The sequence below is a fragment of the Electrona antarctica genome (genome assembly GCF_951216825.1).
Source record: "Electrona antarctica genome assembly, chromosome: 23".
NCBI lineage: Eukaryota > Metazoa > Chordata > Actinopteri > Myctophiformes > Myctophidae > Electrona > Electrona antarctica.
In genome coordinates, this window is record NC_136804.1 from 24,822,281 (window position 1) to 24,846,103 (window position 23,823).

The following is a 23,823-nucleotide window of genomic DNA, read 5'->3' on the forward strand; positions in this document are numbered from 1 at the left end:
AACAACAATTTAACTCTTGAGTGTAAAACATTTTTCTCGAGAGTTAAAGATCTATAAGGGTTCATTTTGTTACCAACTCTCCCGTCATTAGCCTTAGCTGTGGGGACCACCTGGAACCCCATCAAGGACCACTGGTTGTCCCTGGAATCACTGGCCTAAAGCATGTCAAACCGGGGGGCCTTAACATTTATAAGAATAAGGTTGAGAACTCAACTGGTTTATTCACAACAAGCTCTTTCCCAGTTGTTCTTTTGCTTGCTTGCATCATCGGTGCATGTGCGTGTGTGCGTGGTGGGGCCAGCTGGGGTGGAGATAGAGAGAGAGAGAGTACAAAGGGCTGCTTCGTAGCTGCTTCAGTGAGGTGGCATTCATCATCATCCGGTTTCGGCGTTTCGCTTCGCTCAAGAAGGAGTTGCATATTATGTCAGTCAGTCAGTCAGTCAGTAGTGTGTTGTCGGGCCGATGTTCAAACTAACTCTAAACTCTTCATGGGCTTAGTTGGGGGGCAGAATATATAGATGCAGGCTGCGTCATATTCAGCGTCGGTCCACACAAAAAAGAGTAGGCTAGTCTAAATGAGAGGAAAGTAGCACGTTGTCAGACTAGGAAGAAGAGGCAGAAAAAAACAGAGAGAGGCAGGACTTGTTCTTCGCTGGAACAGCCTACCCTGCAGTCTCTCTCCTCATGCTTCGTCCCAGCAGGCACCTCTCCTCCTCCCCGTGCACGCTGCTGTTGCTGGCCCCATTCCTGGCGACATTGTTGTGATATTAACTTATTTTTTAGCATTACTTTTTACTTGTTGTTGTTATTGGCCCCCCGAGGTGAAGAGAAAGGCACACAAACTCAAGCACCATCATGGAGCTGCTTTGCTTCGAGTCGGACGCTCTGGTGGTCAAGAGAGCCCAGCCCGACCCGAGCATTTTCCATGACGAGAGAGTGTTGCAAAGTTTACTAACAATCGAAGACAGGTTTCTGCCGCAGTGCTCTTACTTCCAGTGCGTGCAGAAGGACATTCAGCCCTGCATGAGACGAGTGGTTGCAAGTTGGATGCACGAGGTTTGTACCCCTAGTAGTCTCATGTCTGTATAGGCCATTTTCTATCATGCACATATGAACGTTGAAACAAAATCAGTGCCTGTAGTAACTGCATTTTTGCATGTTAAATCAGTGGTTTTCACAACTCTTTTCATATCAACAAGCCATGGTTCCATTCTGGCGTTTGAGTCGCTGACCCATTTGTAGCCTCTCAGACCCAAAACTCAATGTCCACAACTCCATGCTGTATTGATGTGAGGTAGCAGGCAAAACGTTGATAAAAAAAACAACAATCCTTCTACACTCATTGTGTAGACTTCTTGTAAATTAACTAATGCAGATGTTTAACAATAATTTTTAACTTCGAGAGCATAAAACGAAACCAAACGGACCCATTTCATTTTACGCTCTCAAAGAGTTAAATATCTAATCATGAGGGTCCATTTGGTTATTGGTTAACAACTTTCGAAATGGCACGACGTTCTTTAAGTTTAGGCAGAACTGTCACAACTTGTGTTTTAACGATTGAATGAAAATAACTCTGGCCAAAGGCGTGGGAGCGGTGGAAATTCCACCCATGGTGAATTAACTGCAGCTTCAAAGTCATATGAGGCCTATTTGCATTACAGATTAAAGCTAAATATTTGGGGGGATTTGTGGGACCGGTTCACTTGCACGATAGATGACGGGTTGAGTTTAATTTACGTCAAAGAACGACGCACATTCTGCATTCCCAATAATTATAGTGAATTTCTGAAAACGCCGAGTCGAGTCCTCCATCATGGCTTTTCGCCGAACAGCCACATGCATGCAAAACCAAACAACCTTTCATTCTTGAAGAGATAAAACGGTAGCCTAAATGTTGTTCAACCGTGTTGGCAACTGTTGGGGGCGTTTTTCGAATAACACGTTAACGTTATGCACATGATTTCCGACTTTTAGACAATTTATTTAAATTTATAATCCTTTTTCAAAAGATGGTGTGACATGTGAACTGAATACTGAAGGCAACGTTGCATGCATAGCGTGGGCTAATGGCACTGCACTTCCTATTACGCAGGCATCGGCTGCATGGGTTTTGTGCGTTGTTTCTTTGCCCTGTTGGAAGAAAATGCCTTTATAATGAATGTGATTCACACTTTAAATGAACAAAGGCCTACAACTTGACTAGAGGGAGAGGCCTACGACCATCAGTCACATGTTAAACCTGTCATTTGATTCAGGGCCTATAGCTAGCTAATCTATAGCAAACGTTGAGGATACTTTTGCCAAGGTTGGCCTATATATGCAATGATGTATTATTCTGTCTGTCTCCCTGTTTTGATAGGTGTGTGAAGAGGAGAAGAGTGAAGTAGACGTCTTCCCCTTGGCCATTAATTACTTGGACAGATTCTTAGCGGTGATGCCCACCAGAAAGTGTTATTTACAGCTTCTGGCAGCAGTCTGCATGTTCCTCGCCTCCAAATTAAAGGACAGTCGGCCACTATCGGCAGAAAAGCTTTGCATGTACACAGACCACTCCATCACACCCAGGCAACTGCTGGTAAGAAGAAACGGGCTTATGTTTCAATGGCCATATTCATAAGGATGTACATTGCAGCCTCATTAATATCATTCCTATACGTTATTTGATAATATAACTGTATTGGTTAACAGGAAAGTGGTCCCATTTTCACTAATAAGTTATACTGCATGCAATTCAGTCAACGTCCCTTCTTTGAACAGAAAAAATGACTCTTGTCTCTGGAGTGGCCTGTGATGCCATCTAGTGGGCAGTTATGCAGTACAGGATTTAGATTTTGTCAGCTCACCCCAAAAGTTGCCCTGTTAGTTGTTCAGGAGAAAAGGGACTAGTTTTATTAGACCATTATGCCATTACCTCTCATCTGTCTTCTCCTATCTGCTGCTACATGGAAATGTAATACACAATAAGTTTGTGTTCATGCATTTCTTGCACAGCTAATTAAACCAAGGAGACGAGATTCAACAGACCCTATAAATTAATGGTTCCTGAGGAGCCATACTGATGTTACTGTTACTGATGATACTAATGGCTCTGTTCAATTTAGTGTGTAGTGGTTCTCAAACTTTAATTTCAAGGACCCCCTTAACTCTGAGAGTGCGGGCCATTTGGAACCCACTCAAGGACACCTTTTGAGTCCCACTGGGGTAGCAGAGTGTTTCCAGTGAGCCAACATGCACAGTAGCAGCACCCTGACTCTGTTTGACTAGAATGCAACAGAGCCTTCGTTAGTATCATCGGTAACACCTGTGAAGGAAGTAGGGAAGGGGCCCCAAGTTCTTTCCAAAATGGCAGAGCCTATTGCAGCTTTTTTTTTGGGGGGGGGGGGGGGTGTTGTTCAGTCTGTTTTGAGTGCATCGTAATGTTTTAGATTCCAGGATGTCCTCCTCACAGGATGCATAAATTGCATATAGGCGCTGGGACAGAGTCAGGCACAGTGGTAGTTCCTCTTCAAATAACCATCGCTGCCGGTGTCAACAGCTGGAATGCAAGGGTTCTGGGTAGCAGTGGTGGAAAGAGTACATTACATTTACTCAAGTCCTGTACTTAAGTACAATTTGAGGTAGTTGTACTTTACTTGAGTAATTCTAATTTCCAATACTTCTACTCCACTACATCTCTGGTCCAAATGTTGCACTTTTACTCCACTGCAATTATTTGAAAACTGAAAGTTACTAATTACTTTGTAGATTTTGATTATTATGACAAAGCATACTTTAACCATATCAGCAGCCTAAATACATTTTGGCGATTCGAAAATAGACGATCTACAAGCTTACAATGCATGCATCGCATTTTTTTTAATGTATAATATGTGTAAATTGTGAAATGGGACATTCTGCATGTTTACTTTGGTACCTAAAGTACATGCTGATACCAATACTTTTGTACTTAACTCAAGTACATTTTTAATTCCGGACTTTTTTCTTATAACTGAGTACTTCATTGCAGTATTGATACATGTACTTAAATAAATCATGTACTTTTTTCCCACCACTGCCAGGAAGTGAGCCCAGTACTCCACCCTACTCATCTTTACTTTAAGATTCTCCACAGGGGCTAGCAGAGGTTAAATGTTAGCATATGTGTGGTAGGTGAGGCAAGTAGGAAGCCCATAATTAATGGCTGAGAGTCACATGGGTTCACTGTGTGAACATCACCTCGTTTCTGTGTCCTGGACTGCCCCGTATCATGAGAGGCAGGCCGGGCATGGGTGGAGGACGCCCCTCCCAACCTCAGTTTTGTAGTGTTTTTTTAGCTGACACATCTGCAAAAAGAGGAAACCATTGAGAAGTTGAATTAGTCACGGTTTCCGTATCACTGAGGGGGGGGAGCGAAAAAAGAAAACACCTTCACCCTAACCAACTTCTATTAATGTTATACAATGAACTCATTAGCCAAAAATAGAACGCAATTTTGATTTGGAGTGGGAAAATGTGGTCCAAGTAAAGAGTAAGTTTGGCCTCAGGCCAATTTCTTTCTAAGGCATTAGTCTGATTTCACTCATTTCTCTTTTGGGTCATGAGCTAAACATTTGGAGCCAGTGCATGTTGATGGGCCAGAACACATTCAAAAAGGTATTATGATATTGCTATAAAAGTTAAAGGAGAATTCCATGCTAGAAGGCTTTCCTTACCTTATTTGTAGTTGTTACATCCCCACCAGCCCAGGTGTTATTTTGTGCAAAAGTGCATTATTGGCTATTTCCCCTAATATAAGCCCAAAATGGGGGTTGGGTTTTTTGTGTGCTAATTTGCTTATTTCCATCGAAATAAGTAGTAAAGTGTGCCGCTTTACTAATTAAAAAAAAAATCATTGAGGGCTTATATTAGGGGAAATGGCCAATAATGTGCTTTTGCACAAAATAACACCTGGACCTTTTTGGTGGGGACGTCACAACTACAAATAAAGGTAAGAAAGCCTTCTAGCATGGAATTCTCCTTTATATTAATAATATGTGTGTGTGTGATATAACTCTACTGCTAGAACTCACTGCATGTGTGTGTGTAATCAAATGTTACAGGTGCCGAAAGAAATACTTGGGGTAATCATTTTGTGCTGGCTACATCCTTGGCCTTCACAAAAGTTAATTAAAAAGTAAAAAGAGAGAAAGTAAAAAGATCTGGAGACATACAGACGTACTCCCTTTTGAACAGAGATAAACAAGCTCTTTCATAGAATAGGAGCTCAAGGTCTCTGATATGGAGAGACTATGAAACGCATGCCTGTTGTTCGCTCTCAACATGGATAAAGGCATTCTTCAGGTGGGGGTCGATTCTCTTATTTGGATATTATAGTCCAGTGCTTATCAAACTTAAAATATAGGATCCCCAGTTTAGTTTGCAAATTTAGGCCACGACACCCATAATACAGAGAATATACACATCCGTTTTGGATCCATTCGTACGCTCGTAGCTGTACTCGTAGCTGGGGATGCAGAAGAAGCCCTCCATGGCCCCCCTAGTGGTCCCCCGACCCCCACTGAGAATCACTAGGATATATGTGGGACTGTTGGATATTATAAATTATACAAAATCATTTTGCCAGGCCAGATATCATCACTGGCAGGATGGACACCTGTTGCCCAGCACTGGTCTAGACTCTTGTTTTGAGCGTTTTAAGTGGATGCATTTTATGTTTTGGTTTCATAACATCATCATTGGTACTTGTTGGGAGTGGGACAGGATTTTAAGCTGGTGGTTTTGAATAACAAAACTACAGAAGCTTTTTTTTCCTCCAACATTATGCAATAACAATTTTAAGGTACTCAATCATATCCTTAAGGTGCACATCAAGATGAGTATGGTCTAGTAACTAGACTAGTTAGTAGATTTACCCATTTAACTTAACATTTGCAAGTACATATACTTTCCAATGAACATGCACACAGGGGCCATACTAAAGGTATTTTCCGCCAGTCATGTTTGTCTGGCATAGTTCAAACCCAGTCATCTATTAGAAGTAGAAGGCAAGGTCCACGCTAATCACGAGCAACATAATGATTCTTTCTTTGGTTGTCGAGCTTCTGTGCCAGAATGTTTCATAAATGTCAATGAATGGGGATCATATCTGGTGATTGAGAAACCCCCAGCACATGTCTAACATCAATGCCATGCTCTTCATACCATGGAGGCGAGAAGAACTCATGCCTTGGAGCGAGACGCCACTTTCATCAAAAGAAAAATGCAGAAAGAGATTATGATCTCATCCAGAGATGTTCTGTAACTTCTGTTAAGTAATGATTAGAATGTATCGAGCCCTCTTCTTGCACACTGATCTCGTGTCAAGAAATGCATTGCAACTCTGCATACCAGGGCGGGGAAGTGCATCAACTTTATAACCATCAGAGTCAAGCATGCTACAAGTTAAAATATGTTAAAGTAATTAATATAAAAAATAAATTGTAACATTGGTCCACTATAGCTGTAGCCTCGGAAACCCAGACATTTTTATTTCCAGGGACATTAGCTGTGGTAATGTAAATTAACCACACACAATTTTGATTATTGGGATGGGATATGGCAAAGACATGCCATTTACCATGTCCTTTCTATTGAGTGCATTCATCTTTTGCCAAGTCAGGTGTTGATAGTACATGGTTAAAGGATGTTGAGATGAGCATGGATTAGTCTTAAAAAACTCTAAATATAACTTTCAGTACCATTTCCTCCAGGGTGTCGGGGCGTATTTGCAAAACTGGCTCCCCACAGCTACTCGAGTTTGTGCAAAAGCCATTTTATCTGGTTGAGGCTTGTGACAGGAAGTGAGTGGCTAGCTACGTAGCTGTCTGTTTGGCAGAGACTCTTTAAGCGGCTCGTCACATGCCGGCAGTATGAGGACAAAGGATGAGAGGAATGAGAGGCATGCAGATAATGAGAGACAGCGAGGAGAGATAAAGAGGGAGAAATGATACTCGTGTTACGGAGTCATTTCCTCTGAAAATGGCGTTGGACCGTGAACTTTCATGGTTGAATTGACGCACGGCATGATGTCATTTCACCCTCTGACTAAGTACATATCACAAACCAATAGTTGACTCTTTAGTTTATACCATTGGTTTTCACCCCATATCAAGGTCCATTATTCTGCATTTGAGGGGTCCCTGGACCACTGGTTGAGAACCACGAAATGTTTCTTAACATTAAATGGACTTCTTCTCTGGCTTTGTCTTGCAGGACTGGGAGTTGGTGGTGCTGGGGAAATTGAAGTGGAACATGGCCTCGGTCATTCCCAACGACTTTGTCGAGCACATCATCCGCAGACTCCCCCTGCCCAAAGAGCGGTTGGCCGTGGTCCGCAAGCACACAAACACATTCATTGCGCTCTGCGCCACAGGTAAAACAGCAGTGAATCATTTCATATACCCTTTTTCATAATTTCATTCTCTTCCTCACTCACGCAGTTGCTCTTTTGCTTGCTTTTTGTTCCCACATTCAATCACCACGCACATTCTTCCACTGTGAGTCATCTGTGATGATGTCTCTGCTGACCTTCCTTTCCTAGACAAGGTCTTCTGGCTGGGCTTCCCCTGTGCTGGTCTCTCCACACTGGAGCCTAGCTTTCAGTGTGGACTGTCTTCTTAGCTATGGAACGGCTACTAAAAGCTGTGCTGTAGAGCTCACAGTGGGCAGGGTACAGCAGTGGCTCAGGGGGTAAGAGCAGTTGCAGGGGGAATCGGAAAGGTTCCCCAGTTTGATCCTGGCTCCTCCCAAGTATAGTGTCAAAGTGTTCTTAAACTGGGCGCCCGCTGGCCTAGCGGTCCAGGCGCATGTCACATATAGTCTCTGGCCTGACGGCGCGTGGCATGTTCGAATCCAGTTCAGGATGACCTTTGCTGCATGTCTCTCCCCGTCTCTCTCTCCCTCTTTCCTGTCCATCTTCACTCAAACTATCATTAAAGGCAGAAGAAAAAAAACTACACACTAACTGTTCAACAGCCGTCCACTGCTCCTAGGTTAAACGCGGTACGAGGTATGTCTGCAAATGTACTTAGCCAATGAAACATTGGCTTTGCCCAGTGGACATAGCAAGGGGCCCTCGTTCCAAAGAGCCTGGGAGAATTGTTAGTGCAGTGTTTAGATTAGCCACCCACTCAGATGACACGCACGCACGCACGCACACGCACACCTATGCACAAGCAGTGCACGATGACTCAGGTGCAGCTGATTTTCAGGGCTCCTCTCTGTATTGTTTGTTGACACTAGAGAAGCTAGCGGGTTTAAATAGTCGAACAATGTAGTTTGACGACTGCGTTTAGGGCTTGTTGTGTGTCACTTTAGTCTTATTTCATTTTGTATTTATTTGGGTGTGTTTCAGTGGTCGCCTCCTGCTATTCATAAGCAGCTGGTTATGCCCCAGCACAAAACAGCCGCAGGGGGGGGAGAGGGAGAGAGGGAGAGGAAAAAAATGCAAGGCCTGCTGTGGTTGTGCTGTAACGTAAATGTTTGGAGTTTTATATGGAGTCGAGATGTTATTCTTACGATGGAACTCCTCCTATGGACAGCTGGTCCTTGGAGGAGAGGAGAGGTGTTGTGCGGCGGGCTACTCTCCAGGAGTTAGACAGAGCTATCGGTCATATCCTCTTTGAAGGAAGGAGTTTAGCAAGAGAGGGACTGGCCTGTGCTGACTATTGCTATTCACTGGGTTGGCTTGTGTAGGGCCTTGGGGAATGCAGTGGTCCAGCACTTATTAAAAGTGTGACTGTTGAGGTCACAGAGGTGGAAAAAGTACTCAAGTATCAATACAGCAATATAGAAATGCAATTGAACGTCCGAAATTCTAAAATTACTTGAGTAATAGCACAAAAGTATTGGTTCTGAAAATGTTCTTAAAGTATCAAAAAAGCAGAAAGTAGTCTTTATGCAGAAAGTTTTCAAATGTATAAAAATCTTTTGAAAAAAAGCAGACCTTATAGATCGGCTATTTTCAAAATGGCCAATATGTATATAGGTCTGAAGTGATTAATGTTTTTGTAATACTAATCAAGATCTACAAAGTAAATTGTAACACAAATTTTCAAATGTAGTGGAGTAAAAGCACATTTGGATCCGAGATGTAGTGGAGTAGAGAAGACTAGTATTTGAAATTTGAAATTGCAAATGCCCCAAAATTGTACTTAAGTACAGTACGTGAGTAAATGTTTAGTTTGTGGTTGCTTTCCACCAGTATTGGTGTTGGGTATATTTTGTATGTTTGACTGACTGGGCCTTTGCACACAGTATACAATATACAGTAAGAGTATTGTGCTGTTGAGAGAAACTGACTAGGTGAATTGACATCATCGTCTTGCATCATACCTACCACCCGGTATGATGTAAGAGCAAAACGGCCGCCATGTGAATGCTCAATCGCTTCCTTTTCCGCGTCCGTCCAAGCCTGTTGACCACTTGATCTCTGAGTCTGGGACTGGGGACCAGTCAGTCACCAGAGGGAGTCGTTTGCTAAGTGAGTAGGAGGATGCATATGCTCTGTTTTTGTAATCACAGCTGAAGCTCTTGGTTAATAGGAAACCACACAGGTTCCACGCCGTGGTCGTTGGTTGTGTCGAAACTCCAAAAGTCTGTGAGAAAGTCCGGTTCAGCTGGGATGGATGCATTTTAGAGATGATTCGGATGCTTTTGCACCCATCGGATGCTTTTGCACCCACCCACTCATCCCTTGGGCTGAGTGAAGCTGCACTGTGCTATGTGTTGTCACACAGATCGAAGCGATGATAATCGCCCTGCACTATTGTTGCCTCGACAGTGATTGATGTGCAAACACGGCAGCAAGATTTGTGAGCTGCTGGGACACAACCACCCTAAAGACTAATCATTGTGTGTATTCCTGCACTATCTGCATCGAGTGATTGATTTATTGAAGACTCTGACTTTCAAATGTACATACATTTTGTTTTGATTGTATTGCTGTATTGTTGTGCCTTTTGCTTTGGCAATTCTCATGCCAATAAAGCCCATTGAATTGATTGACATGTGATAAACTAAAGCGGTTCTGTTTTCTTGTTGCTTCTCCCTCCCTCCCCGGCAGATTTCAACTTCGCCATGAACCCACCTTCCATGATCGCCACCGGCAGTGTGGGAGCAGCGGTCTGCGGCCTGCAGATACACCACACCGACCAGATGCTGAGTCGAGACAGGCTGACGGACCTGCTGGCTAAGATCACCAACACGGAGGTGGTGAGTAGTAACCATAGCGTGAGTGTGGGAATTATAACATCTGTTGATATAGTTGCTACTTACTTATCAGTGTTGATTATTGCATACACGGCAGTACTTTACCAATGGTATTCATAACCTCTCACAGGTTATAGGGGCATGGAGGACCTTCTAGTAAACACCATTGATGGCTGCCATTGTGGCAGATTGAAGCCATTTACTTTTCATAGAGAGAGCGGGAGCCTGTGGCTCTTGGCTGGGGAGCATGACTGCTTGCTATAAAGAGCAACAGTAGAGGGAATGTCTTCTTAGAACCCTGGGCCCACATTCTTGTGGTAGGACACAGGCAGGCAGTTCCTTTGAGTTTCTCCCACTTTAGCTGTGTGCCCCTCCTGGTGGTAGAGGAATAAAAATGTTCCTAATGCATTGAAGCCGAGGGCCATCTTTCAAGGGGAATGGCCAGTGGAGAGAGATAAACAAAGCGATCTTCCAAGTTCTTCTCACCTACAATACTGCACGCTCCGTCCGGTTGACCAATGTAAGTGTATTAATATTCGCGTAGGAAGATCTTCCATCGTGCATTTGCATACAGTCAATTTGTTATCGTGGAAATGCTCAAAGATACAACTGTCTGTGTAGTGGCATTACTACACAACCTGATGGAGGAAGGGACTGACGCAAGCCCAGAAGTCTTTTATAAAGGCCGTTCCTCAGTCAGAGGAACGGCAACGCTCCCGCCATTGGCTTGTGGTTATTATGTTGCCATGGCATCGTGGGCCCCGCAACCCAGCCGTCACAACAGGCCCTCCGACTGCGGCCCATCAGGATCTAATTATCCGTACATTTCAAAGGAATGTCGGCCTCTTTGCGAGCCCCGGTACATTCTTTAAGGTCCCCGCTGTCGGCTTGCTAAGGCAGACCTCCCACATCTCGTCCAGATCGGCAGGGAGGAGGAGGACATGGAAAAAGAGGGTTCCCTTTAGGGCTGCAACACATTATTTTTTACAATTGAGTATTGCTGATTGTAATATACATTTATACATTTCACTCACTTTTTAACTCATTAGCTCAATTTGCTAATTGTTCACCTAGCCAACATTACTCGCCATGCAACATGCAGCAGTGTTGGGCAGTAACGCATTATTTAGTAATATATTAGTGTAATATTATTACTTTACCCAGTAACGGGTAGTGTAACTTATTAAAGCTGCCAAAAGAGTACCTAATATTATTACATATTACTGATTTAAGTAATGCTGCGTTATGCGTGATTTGTTTTAGTTTCTGAGTGAAATAAAAGCGATCTCTCTTAGCTGTATTGTTGTCTATGAGTCGGTGCCAAGGTGTGTCTGTCCGTTGTCAGACCGTGGAGCATTGCATTTATACGGCAGAGTAGAAAGTTGTCAACATGCAACGCGATGGTACAGGATGTTAACTTGTAGATCTATTCCTTTTTAAGCTTGCGCCATTGCACAAAGTTTGCAGGGGTTCCACGTGCCTCCAAAACGAAGCGTACACATGCATACTTTCATTATTTTAAGTTTGTATCGGTGACGGTCAAAGCGTGATTGTAAACATTGTGCGGGTAGCATAGGCTACATAGCATAGGCTTCAACCGTGGTCTGTGAAGTATTCGACATCTAAAGCCGAATTGATACTTTGTCGTATGACAATACGTAATATTGCCCAACACTGTGTAGGATCATCTGCACTGGGATGCTTCCTTTTCAGATGCTCAAGCATGCACCTTGTACCGCCATGTTACACCAAAGTGCTCTTGCACATTTGTATGTTACGATATTTTGGTCTGACTTTATTTGGAAATTGTTTGCCAGCAATGGGTGTAGGGCAGTGATTCTCAACCTGTGGTATGTGTACCACTGATGGTACTTGAGCCCCCCCCTCTGGTGGTACGCAGAGGAGTCGCCCAAAAAAGAAGGAAAAAAGACAAATGTGGAATGAAATATTTATATTACTACGGGTAGTGCTTCTGACCAATTAGTTGAAATAGGCTCTCCAGCCGTGCTGAAATGGGCATAACACAGCTAGCTAATTAAGATTTGAGAACGGATTAATTGCGTTAGAAATATCAGTTGCGCTGATTAGACAGAGTTTCATTAGAGCAGCTTAGGAATGGAACAAAAAATATATATATCAAAGAATAAATGGCTGAATAGGATGGGGCAGGTCTATGCTCCTGTTTTGTAACATCAGTTATTATGGTGGTACATGGAGAACCACTGATGTAGGGTAACTGCAGTCATTCAAAACATCCTGCACTGCTGTCCCATATTCAGTTTTTCACCCAAACTTTAAGGGCCAGGGTGCAGTAGATCAACGCCATTTCCATAAGGCCCCTCTGCATGGGGGCCATTTGCTCTGTATGACCTAAGACAGGGGGATGGTGACTAGTGGGAATCTGTTGACTCAAGTCTGCAAAGCATTTCTCTTTCTTCACAAACCCCAGGTAGGAATGAAGCCCTGGTACTGTCCTCCATATTAGATCAGGGGTCCTCAATATGTCTGTACATACACGGACTAATGTGTCTGTGGTTTTATAATTATTTTGATCATAAAATACCCAGTTACTGAATGTCAGGTCTTCTTTCTTAGGATATGTATAGCACTTATTCACTGGAACCAAATGGACCTGTCCATTTGGTTCCATTTTGTACCCGGGGTTACAGACCTGTTTTCGGGGCTAGCTCTAATATGCGTTTCCCTCTGGTAATATTAATGTCTGCTCCATTTTCTTTTATGTCCGTGGTAAAAATGGATGACAAAAATGTCCAAACCACAAGCCAGCCATGGCAATGACCCCTGAATTAGATTAGGAATGTTTCCCTCCCAACCTCTCCCGTGTTAGAGAGGATTCTTGTGCCCACCAAGTAACTAGGTGCACCGTGTCGTTGGTATTGGGAGTGTGCTGGTACCCATTGTTCTGCTCCTTACACAGACGGGACCACCTACCATAACCCATTCTGGATGGGAATCCCTTTTGGTGTTTTATAAGCATTATGTTATACTTTAGCTATTGAAAACTAGCAGATCTACAAGCTCATAGCACCGAGTGCCGTGCTATGAGCTTGTAGATCTGCTATTTTTGAAAAGTCGTGAAAATGTAAATGCAAATCTTTTAATGTATATTCTTTCAGAGTGAACATTTTTAACTCAAATCTTTGCTTTTGGGGGGGAATAAATATCTTATTCCCTGAAATAAGATATTTTCAGATGGGGGGGGTCAGTGGCCATTTACATATAATTCTAGGGGCCCTTGACATGAACTAGTTTGAGAATCACTGACATGGAAACAGTTTTTTTTCTTCAGAAAACTGTCATGATTTAGCAGACATTTTGTAGAATCTGTTCTCAGTCCTAAATGGGTTAAGACTCATAATTCCCTGCTGGTATGCCATGCATGTGACCAAAGCTGTTCAGTGTTCGTCCGCAGATGTCCAGCATGTACGCATCAGATCATTCATTAATCCGTACATGTGGAGCCACTCACGCGTATGTTTGTATAACCCATTTTGGGCGGGAACCCCTTTTGGTGTTTCAAGCATTATGTTGTATTTTAGCTGTTGAAAAATAGCTCATAGCTCATAGCGCGGCACCGAGTGCCTTGTAGGTCTGCTATTTATGAAAAATCGTGAAAATGTGTCCCAAACGTTTGAATATATTCTTTCAGAGTGAACGTTTTTAACTGAAATCTTTGCTTCTTGGGGGGAGGTCCCTGGAACAACATATTTTCAGATGGGGGGTCGGCGGCCAAATATATATATTTTTGGGTGTCCTTGACATAAAAATGTTTGAGAACCACTGACATAGAAACATAGGGTTTTTCAGAAAACTGTCAGGATTTAGAAGACATTTGTAGAATCGTCCTCAGGTCTAAATGGGATAATAACCTTTTTGGCCCCCCTTTTTTCTTTTCTTCTAGGATTGCCTGAAGGCGTGCCAGGAGCAAATCGAGCTCGTGCTGGCCAGCAGTCTGCGGGAGGGCCTGCAGAGGCAGGAGAGCGCCGCCGTCCGAGCGGGCAACAAAGCGATGGAGCAGCAAGACCAGGCGAGCACCCCTACAGATGTACGCGACGTGAACCTATGAACTCACTCCCTGCCAGCCCTGTTTAGAACACAAGTCCTGCTGAACAATGAGCTTAGCGGGCAGCGGCAACGTGGCATAAAAAACATCCAAGCCATGAGCCGCCCGTCATTAGTTGTCAAGTCCCACCTATAAGCTCCGGTGATTCGGCAAGTGTATTATGTTGGCTCTCCCACGATGGACGGTGTTAACAGTTCTTTGAGCTTTGCTGAAAACGGCATTTTTTTGGATTGACAGTGAAGATGGGTTTTGTTTTGTTCTCCGTTTTCCCCGTTAAGTAGTACCGAGTGGTCATAATTTGACCTGTTGTTGTTGTATGGGCCACATATAATCACACAGCCTGTTTAAAACAGTACATTTTTGAAAACTTGATAGTTCCTTAGGTTGCCAGAATGGAAACCTAAATATATTTTCTTACTTGAAAACAAAATGGGTAATTATAATATGATATATCAATATTTCTTTTCATACCATCTAGCGTAACAAGAAATACATTTATCATAAATAATGTCTCTATTTGTTATTAGTACAGTCAAGAGACGACTTAGTTGCATTTACTTTAATAAGCATTTATCAATTTCACAGTTCTCAACTGTGATTTGTATTCAGTTTCCAATGTACAGGAAACGTGTGTGCGTGAGTGTGTGAATGATGTGATTATACATGGCATTTAAACCAAGCTGTTGTCCACTAGGTGGAGTGCTAGATAAAATAGTGACTCTTGCTTTCTAGTGTGTTGTTGTGCGCCACTGCTTGCTATTTGTGCTCATCTGTGCTGGCCAGAAGTGGGCTGGGCCCACTCGAGACAGAGTCGAGAGAGAGTGATAATGGAGAGGTTGGGGCAGTGCTTAATATCAAGATTGTTTACTGAGGTCTTGATTTTACTGCCATGTCAAACTAAGTCAACAGGCCAATATTCACCTTATTTTGATTTGGAAGGCTGCATTTGACCCCCATTTCCATCAGTGCCTTAGCCTTTATCCATAAACTTCTTTGCCGATCTACAACGTACCGAGGTACATCGGCTAGTTGAACAATTTTAAGATGTTTTTTCAAAATGGTAAAAACAAAAAGGATAGGTTTAGGGATAAGGGGTAAGGCACTGACGAAGATGTTGCCCCTAGACTCTTAATAGCGGTTGTTCCTTGTTTTAGAAAGAGATTGGGTGTATACAGTAGTTTGACTGTAGTGATTGGGGGAGACAGTTTCGTTGTACTAAGTAGTGTTGCAGGTTTGGCTGTGGTTGGACGGTAGAGAGATGAACGGAAAGCAGGTTTAATAAACTACAGGAGCCCTGTAGTGGGCATCATGTCATTATGAACATCCGGCGAACATTCCGCGATGATGGATCTTTCAGATACTTCTATTGTGACTGTTGATGTACAGCAAAGCACATAGAGATGTAGTGGTTAAATGTTTGTGAGAGATGGCAGGAGGTTTGAGAAGGAAAAGTGTACAGAAAGTGTAAGAAGAAAATGGTTGATGTGTCCAGTGCTGAATGTTGAACGGAGCGTTAATCCTAATCTATTTAGTTAATCAAATGCCGCACGATACTTGAGCAGCACACGCCACAACACGTTCCTGGGTGTCTGTCATTGTCTGATACCTTGTGAGGGAGAGGGTTCATTAAACAGTTTGTGTGCACGGTAGTAATGCGCGGGTTGACCCGTAATCCGCGGATGAGTCAGACATTTTCTTTCTTTTTTCTTTTCTTTTTTGTCGCGACAGGTTGGGGACGGTCAAATTTATTCATTACCACCCCTCCCCCAAGTTTAGCATCACTAGTGCACGGGAGTTTTACCCATCGTTTTCTCCGGTATCAATCTAACCATTGATTATAAGAAGACAAAAAAAAGTGGTTGTTTGCGGGGGAAGGGGCTCGGATCAATCTAAATGCACTTTTAAAACACTCCTTAAGAATAGAAAGGGGATGGTAGTTGAGGAGATTCAGGTGGGGTGTTAGGGTTATGTTATGTTTTTGGTTTTCTCTTAAGTTATTCTTTTTTTTTCTGTGGGCTGGATTCCCAATTGGGGTGATGCATATTGTATTGAAAGCTATCCCATGGGTTAGTAAATGCAAACCTACAAAAGCCAAGTCACGTATAGACTTAAGGCAAATTTATATTTCGTCATACGACCATGGCGCTAGACAAAAATCACACTTTTTGGGGGGGTCAAAAACGCTTGTTGAAAGCGTTGTGTGAAGAAGTATAAATTAAGCTTTATTTTTTATTGCATTCATTCATTTAACCTTACTTGAATTTTTGGTTTGCCTAATCCATAGCCAAACTTTGTGATGGTTCTTTGAAAGAATTACATTCTGTGTCCTAAATATTACTTTCTTGTTCGTGTTTGCTTGTTTATGTAAGATGTTCTCCAAACTGAGTTAAAAAAACAAAAAGGAATGCCTCAATTCTATTATCTAGTCATGGGCAGGGGTTGAAAAATTCTCTTCAATATATAACCAAATTTACCATGAGAGAATACTCGGTTTGACATTTATGACAGAAATGTTCTTTATTATTATTTTCAGATTTTTCTCGCATGTTTAGTGGTGCAAAAAGCCAAAAACATTTTGTATTAGAAAAAAACTCGCCTGCTTTAAACATTAACATTGTTGATGCTTTTAAAGGTTTGTTTTTGTGATTAATTTGAAAGATATAATTCCAAAGTGTTTATATTATAGACATCTTCCTCTTGCTGCTATTAAGCTTTTCTTTTTCTAGTCTTACACAAAGATTACGTTGCCTTATTGTGATTCACTTGAGTGTGCTGCTATATTATGACATTTTGAAAATGTAACGTTCTCCTTGCTTTTCTGCCTTGTGCGTACTGGAGGGCAAGTAAGAGGTTTGGTCTGGGACTGGAAGCACTTGTGTTTGCAGACCTTTTTGAATAGCATGTTTATTCTCAATTCTTGTCTGTTATATTCCTATTATCTGATATTCTTGCTGCTTCCTGTGTTGTTTGTGTACCTCAGGTTCATTGGACAGAAAGAGCAAGATTCCATCTTGCATTACCTCATCATAACTGGGCAGTTTTAGTTTTTTTCTTCTTCTGGGGGGCGGGGGGGTGGGGGTCATCTCTTGACTCTGAATTTGTAGAACGGGTTATGTTAATTTCTTGGAAGAGAGGCATGATGGCACCTCTTTGAATCCACTAAACAAATTCAAGTGATCACTCATTGGTGACTACCGGTATTCTACAAATTTGTTTTCCATGTCTCATCTGGTGCTAAATCAGAGAAGGTGACAGTGTATATAGTTTGTATTTCAAAGACAGAAAACATCTATATTATTGGTTTTCTTTTCCTATAGAATTTCCCCCTTCTTTCTTTTGAATTTGACATTTTTAAGATGAGTGCCTTGGACTAAGTGAAACAATTTTTCCCCCTTTCTTTTCATACTTTTTTTTTTTTTTTTTTTTTACCTTTTTTGTGTGAGGTACCCATTTTAGTCCACATTTTAGTCACCAGAAGTAAGTTGTTAATGAATTGTTCGTGTTCATTATTGTTCATGTGTCGAGAGGATGTGGGACTGCCAGTTGTTTTTATGCCACACTCCCTTTTCTACCACCACAATAAATCACATAATGTACCTCAGACATGTCTGATCCAAAATAACTGTTCATTGTGTTCAATAAATTGGCTAAAGATCTTTGTGTGGCATTTTCCTTCTCTACAGTTAATGGCCGTTGCAGAAATGTCTTAACTAGTCTTGTATTTCAGGGTACTAACTTTCCAGGAGGAGCGAGGCTGCAGTTTGGAATGGAATCCCATCAATGATGGTAAATGGTGCATTTATATAGCACCTTTTATCCAAGGTGCTTTACAGAGATTACTATACTAGACATACTATAGCATGAAAAAAAGACACTCCGAGGTCTGTGATGAAAAGCGAGGATTTGAAAAAAATACGAAAATCACTCAGAGACCATGGGCTATAGTCCATTAGGGTTACATGGTCTCGGAGTCATTTTCGTCTTTTTTTCAAATCCTCAAAAATTATGAAAAACGGCATGCCGTCCATGGTCTCGGGACTCGGAGTGATTTTTTACATCATTTCCTCTGATAAGTCCTAGTAGTAAAAAGTAGTAGTAAGGTTGAAATCGTTTTTTTTGCAAGTAGAAATTAATCTGGGTTTTACAGGGTTAAAACGTTTCCTTTGGAATGTCAAAGTGATCTATGACGTACAAAATAAATACCAAAGTCCACCAATTTATACACACTACGTTACACCGTGTCTTTAGTGGCGTTTCTGTGGTGAAGAAAATATATTTCACCTGTCAGTGCTGCTGCTGATCGGGTCTTAATTGAATGTATGTGGAGTAAACACTCACTGGGGCATGAATATAAATCCAGGTCTTAATGTCGTCCAAAAAAATATAAAACGCCAAAGAACGCGAGATATATATAGTCAGCTAGTCATTGGCTTGGTTTGATTGTTCGCGGTGATAAAGGAACTAAAAGGTGATGAAGAAGAACAGCAGAGGAAAAAACACAAAAGTCAGTTGGCAGTGAAAATCAGAACAGCGCCACAGCGTGTTGAGAAATGTCATTACCTCCGTAGTGGTTCATCAGCACTAGGGCCGTTGAGCTAAAGAATCCGCCAGAATGTTCCATTTGTACACTCAGAGTTAAATTAACCTTGGTTTTACAATATAAATTGGGGGTCCACGAGATAGAAATGCCATTAAATGGTGGTCCGTGGACCGTGGACTAATTCATGTCAAACTAGCCCTAACCGTAACCTCACAAAAACAAGTAATCCGTGTTTGTTAGAAAAACATCAGAGGGGTTTGAACCCATAAAGTTCGGATTCTAAGTCGGGTGTCTAGACTGCTAGACTACTGGGGACACTACCAGAATGAGGATCAATGTCTTTATTGACGTAACCCGTTCTTCCAGAGCCACTTCCGGGTCTTACTCATCTTACTCAAGGAAGCTTCCACATCATATATTTTATTTGTCATGGACACAGTTACATTAATAATTCTACTCGGGTTGGAAGCATTAAGACCCATTTTAACCATCAATGGCTTCCTTTCTGAAAAATTACGTCATTGTAAAAAGATTCACGCGTTGCTAGTATTTACAATGAGAAGCGGACGGGAGCTGGTGCCTATACTACTCCTTGACTAGGACCGGACCCGGACGTAACGTAGTAGGACTACAAATGACTACAACAAACTCGCGGGAAAAACACGTGGGCGGAGCCTCACACCTGAAGGAAGTGACGCCCCCCTCAAATATGGCGCAGACGCATTGATGGGTTTGATCAGTGCCACGTCACACATCGTGCTCTCCGTCTGCAGGTAAACAATTAATGTTACTTTAATACTTAACGCTGTTTTTGTTGTTACTTACTATGTTGTATATATATGTTAGGTCTTTACACCACTGTTGATCAGTATTCTTGTAGTAGAGTGGTTAGAGTTGCCACTTTGTAAATACCAGGCTGGGGTTCTTGTCCCGGTCGAGGCATTAGTCTTTTTCCTTTGTACCAAACAAACGAAATACATTTCACATCTGATCAAAAGGTCCATTTTTATTCAGCATTTGAGCAACCATCCATATGATGACATTTATAGACTCTCACAATGGTGGTCAGTGGCTCAAATGGGTATGATGTTTGTTTGTTTGGTTGGTAAAAGGGAAAAAGACTTATACCGGGCCCTGCTTTTGCTAGGCACCGACTCTAACCATTCGACTATAGGAACACGGTTCAATAAAGTAGTATGAATAACTTAAGTAACATCACAATTAGAGAATGTAGAAGAATTTGTGTATCATCTGCCGAATGAGTTTATTTATGTTACTGTGGCTGGTGTCGGCGGTCTGTTTACATGACGCCAATTTCAAACAATCTAGTCGATTATTTATTCAGCATTTGAGCCTTTGAGTCTCTCACAATGGTGGTCAGTCAGTCAGTGGCTCAAATGGGTCTGAGAGGCTAAATGCCATCAAATGGTGGTCCGTGAATCAAATGCTGAGAGTGTAAAGATCTACTATTGGGGTCCATTTGGTTACCTAAATTAAATTGCTCTGTATTGTGACAGTAATCATTGCTATAGTGTGTGTTCAGTAACAGTGTTAAATAGCTCTGTATTGTGACAGTAATCATTGCTATAGAGTGTGTGTTCAGTAACAGTGTTAAATAGCTCTGTATTGTGACAGTAATCATTGCTATAGTGTGTGTTCAGTAACAGTGTTAAATAGCTCTATAGTGTGACCGTAATCATTGCACCAGGAACCCAGTCAGGATACAGATTAAACAAGTGGAATTGTAATGTAACAAACAAAATTAGAACTGGGACATTAAGCTCATAAGCTACTATCTGTTTGTCTTAATTGTCTTCTGTCTGAGTTTCTTAAACTGAACAAAGAGAGTAGGACTAATTGCAATCAATTGAGCTATCAATAACAGCCCACTTGATCTCTTAGCTCCTCCTTCACTTTTGAAGAAAAACACTCCACCTCCTATATAGGTAGCTCAGTTTCAGAGACAGTCGGACTAGCGGTCTGACTCTGCATTTGCTTGTGAACCTGCACTTTTGGCACACAGTAAGTGGAAACACATTCCAAACGTTTTTTCTACTTTTTCTTCCTTTACACTTCTGAGCTTTCTTAGCTCCTTTCCTTTCCCCACACTTAGACCCTGACCCATGGCTGGTTGAATCTCGATCTTTATCGAACAAATCACACAGGCTGACTAATATAGACTAATATAGCCTAGTGTCCAATCCAAAGACCCGGACATCCAGACACATCCAGCGAAGGAGGCCGCCTCCTAGTGTTTTGTATCAACTTACTTCCTACTTCCTATTATTACTATTATTATGTTATAATTATTAGTTGTATTTATTATTATTATTACTCTATTATTATTATCTCTTATATCTGTTTATAATGTGCTTTCCCACCGTCCCTATACTGTCCTCCTCATGTCGCCCTAGACACTACCTCTACCGTCACAGAGATCCCTCAAATCTCATCTATCCAGCTCGTTCACCCAGTCACCACATTGTGGTGGAGGGAGGCCTATGGAACTGCCACGCAGCTACCAAGAAGAATATGCCTGAATTCATTTCAGGCCAAGCCTCCCTCAGGTCTATGCATTTCCTTGCTCTGACTGAAACCTGGATTACCCCAGATAACACTGCAACCCCGGCCGCCCTCTCTGTTTCTCACAAGTTTACCCACACCCCTCGCCCAACAGGTGCAGGGGGTGTGTTACGGACTGCTGTCCTTCTGATTATTGTAATTATTATTGTATTTGGTTAATTTGGGAATAAGGGTGATAAGTTCGAATATGTTTGTATAACTTGTGGCCTATGTTATATTGTGTTCCTTTTGTGTTCTCTGTAAGGTCATGAATGGAGGTGAATGGAGTGTGGAGAATGGGTGTGGTGATTGAAAGCAGGTGGCTGCAATCAGGTCCTGCCTGGACCTCCCCTCCTCCCTCATTCGTTCCTCCTGTCCACACCCTGGCCCTGGTTGGCTGGGCAATAGCCCTGCCCTTTATAAAAGTGCTCAGTCTGTCCTAACTGCTGTGAGGACGACAGCTTAAGTGTGCAGCAGAGACTCCATTCCTCTTGTCCTCCACCCATGCTGCCCTTTTCTTTTGTTTGCCTTTGTTAGTTTTGTGAGTTAGTTTGTCTTTGGTTCTTCTGAGTAAGTTATATTTTGTTATCTTTGTTTTGTGTTAGTTCTGAGTTCTTATGTGACCCTTAGTGTTTGTTTGTCATTTCATTAGTCAGCTCCTTAGTTATTTATTGTCCAATTCCCTATTGTTATTCCTGTCCTGTTTATATTTCCCTATTTAATGTTACATCGTCCTTTGTGTATCCCGTAAGGGTGTTTAGTCCCTTTTGTTTTGTGATCTAATTTATTGTATTTTTCTTAGTTAGGTTTAGTAATTGTCTTTTTGTTTCTCATACGGTTAGGGACTTTTAGTTAGGGGTAATTTTATTTCTTAGTTAGCAAGTTTTTCTATAATGTAAACTGACACCCTTGAAGCCATTATGCACGTTTTTTGTCTCTGTCCAAAGAAAAAAGGAGATAATAAAACGAACCATCTTTTGTAAAAGCTGTCTCCTCATTATTATGTTGGTTCCCCCAACCCTAGACAGGGGGTCGTAACATAATTTGGGGGCTCGTCCGTCTCGTAAAAATAGGTAGGACATCGTTTGATAGCATTTAATAATTCTGAATTTTTTTGAAAAAAATAAAAAATTGAATTCCAAATTTTCCCCAAAAATAATTTGGTAGTTCGTTTCGATCTAAATTACCCCCTCGACTAGGTCCATTAGTATTCGTTAGTTTTTGGCTTCGTTTGATTTTGAGTATTTGAGTGTTTTTCTTGGTGGTAGTGATTTTTGTTGAAAAAGGTTGCCTTGGGTTGGCTTGGTTCGTTTTGTTTTTGTCTGGTGAGTAGTCAACTAGTGTGTTTCTCTGTGTTTTGGCAGATTAGTTATAGGGTTTTGAGTTGTGACAAAGCACTGTTAATCTCTCTGTGAATATAGAGGAGGCAGTAGATTCAGCCCCAGTTTTTCCCACTTTTGAGTAAATAACTTTACAAATTTAGAGTTATGAGCCTGGTTGTTTAAATTTGTAATATTCCAGGTTCCGTCAGGTGCCGGTAAGGCGGAGTTGAAACAGTGTGTTGTTGAGAAACTCTTCCGGGAGGTTTCATGCAGAGTGTAACACCAGAGAAGGTTGGCATGTCCGTGCGGCCGGCTGGGAGTGTGGGGACAGCCTCACATTCCCCGGCGTACTCTGATTGGGGAGATGGGGGGTCCTCCTCCTCTCCTCTGGACGTGAGTGCCATTGCTGGGGGGGGTCTCCGATTCTCTGGGTCTTAAGGATGTGGAGGCGCTACAACCTTGTACTAGGGCTGCGGAGCTCGAGAGACGTCCGCCCCCCCAGCCCAGCTCACTGCCTTGGCAGGAGTTGGAGATTCTTCTACCACCGGTCCACCACCCAGCAGGGTGCAACGAACTTCGGCATCAGTAAGCATGCACGTTTATTTTGGTTCCTCATTACAAGGGAACAGAGGTTAATTCGTATTTGTGATAATTTGGGGGCATTGCTACCACTGTAATTGGCTAAGAAACATGTGGTGTTGTTTATACTATAGCCCATCGTCTCGGAGTCATTTTCGTCTTTTTTTTAAATCCTCAAAAATGATGGAAAACGGCATGCTATAGTATGCCGTTCGAGACCATGGGCTATAGCCCATGGTCTCGGAGCGATTTTGATGAAAAACGAGCATTTGAAAAAAAGACGAAATCACTCCGAGACCATGGGCTATAGCCCATCGTCTCGGAGTCATTTTCGTCTTTTTTTTTAATCCTCAAAAATTATGGAAAACGGCATGCTATAGTATGCCGTTCGAGACCATGGGCTATAGCCCATGGTCTCGGAGCGATTGTGATGTAAAACGAGCATTTGAAAAAAAGACGAAATCACTCCGAGACCATGGGCTATAGCCCATCGTCTCGGAGTCATT

At 42.1% G+C, this 23,823-nt stretch overlaps 1 protein-coding gene across 1 annotated transcript; it reads left to right on the forward strand.

The window, feature by feature from the left end:
- Positions 1-244: 244 nt before the first annotated feature.
- On the forward strand, positions 245-17,380 carry LOC306916663 (G1/S-specific cyclin-D2-like). Its single transcript, XM_079494649.1, has 5 exons — positions 245-1,056; positions 2,363-2,578; positions 7,234-7,393; positions 10,085-10,233; positions 14,153-17,380. Exons 1-5 carry the CDS (start codon positions 856-858, stop codon positions 14,315-14,317), a joined length of 891 nt encoding a protein of 296 aa, XP_079350775.1. The 5' UTR covers positions 245-855; the 3' UTR covers positions 14,318-17,380.
- Positions 17,381-23,823: the final 6,443 nt, after the last annotated feature.

Bases quoted from the DNA above. Each gene is read 5' to 3' on its own strand.
- LOC306916663 (XM_079494649.1), top strand. From the start codon at position 856: ATGGAGCTGCTTTGCTTCGAGTCGGACGCTCTGGTGGTCAAGAGAGCC. The intron at 1,057-2,362 runs GTTTGTACCCCT...CTGTTTTGATAG, and splicing joins TTGCAAGTTGGATGCACGAG to GTGTGTGAAGAGGAGAAGAG. The intron at 2,579-7,233 runs GTAAGAAGAAAC...TTTGTCTTGCAG, and splicing joins TCACACCCAGGCAACTGCTG to GACTGGGAGTTGGTGGTGCT.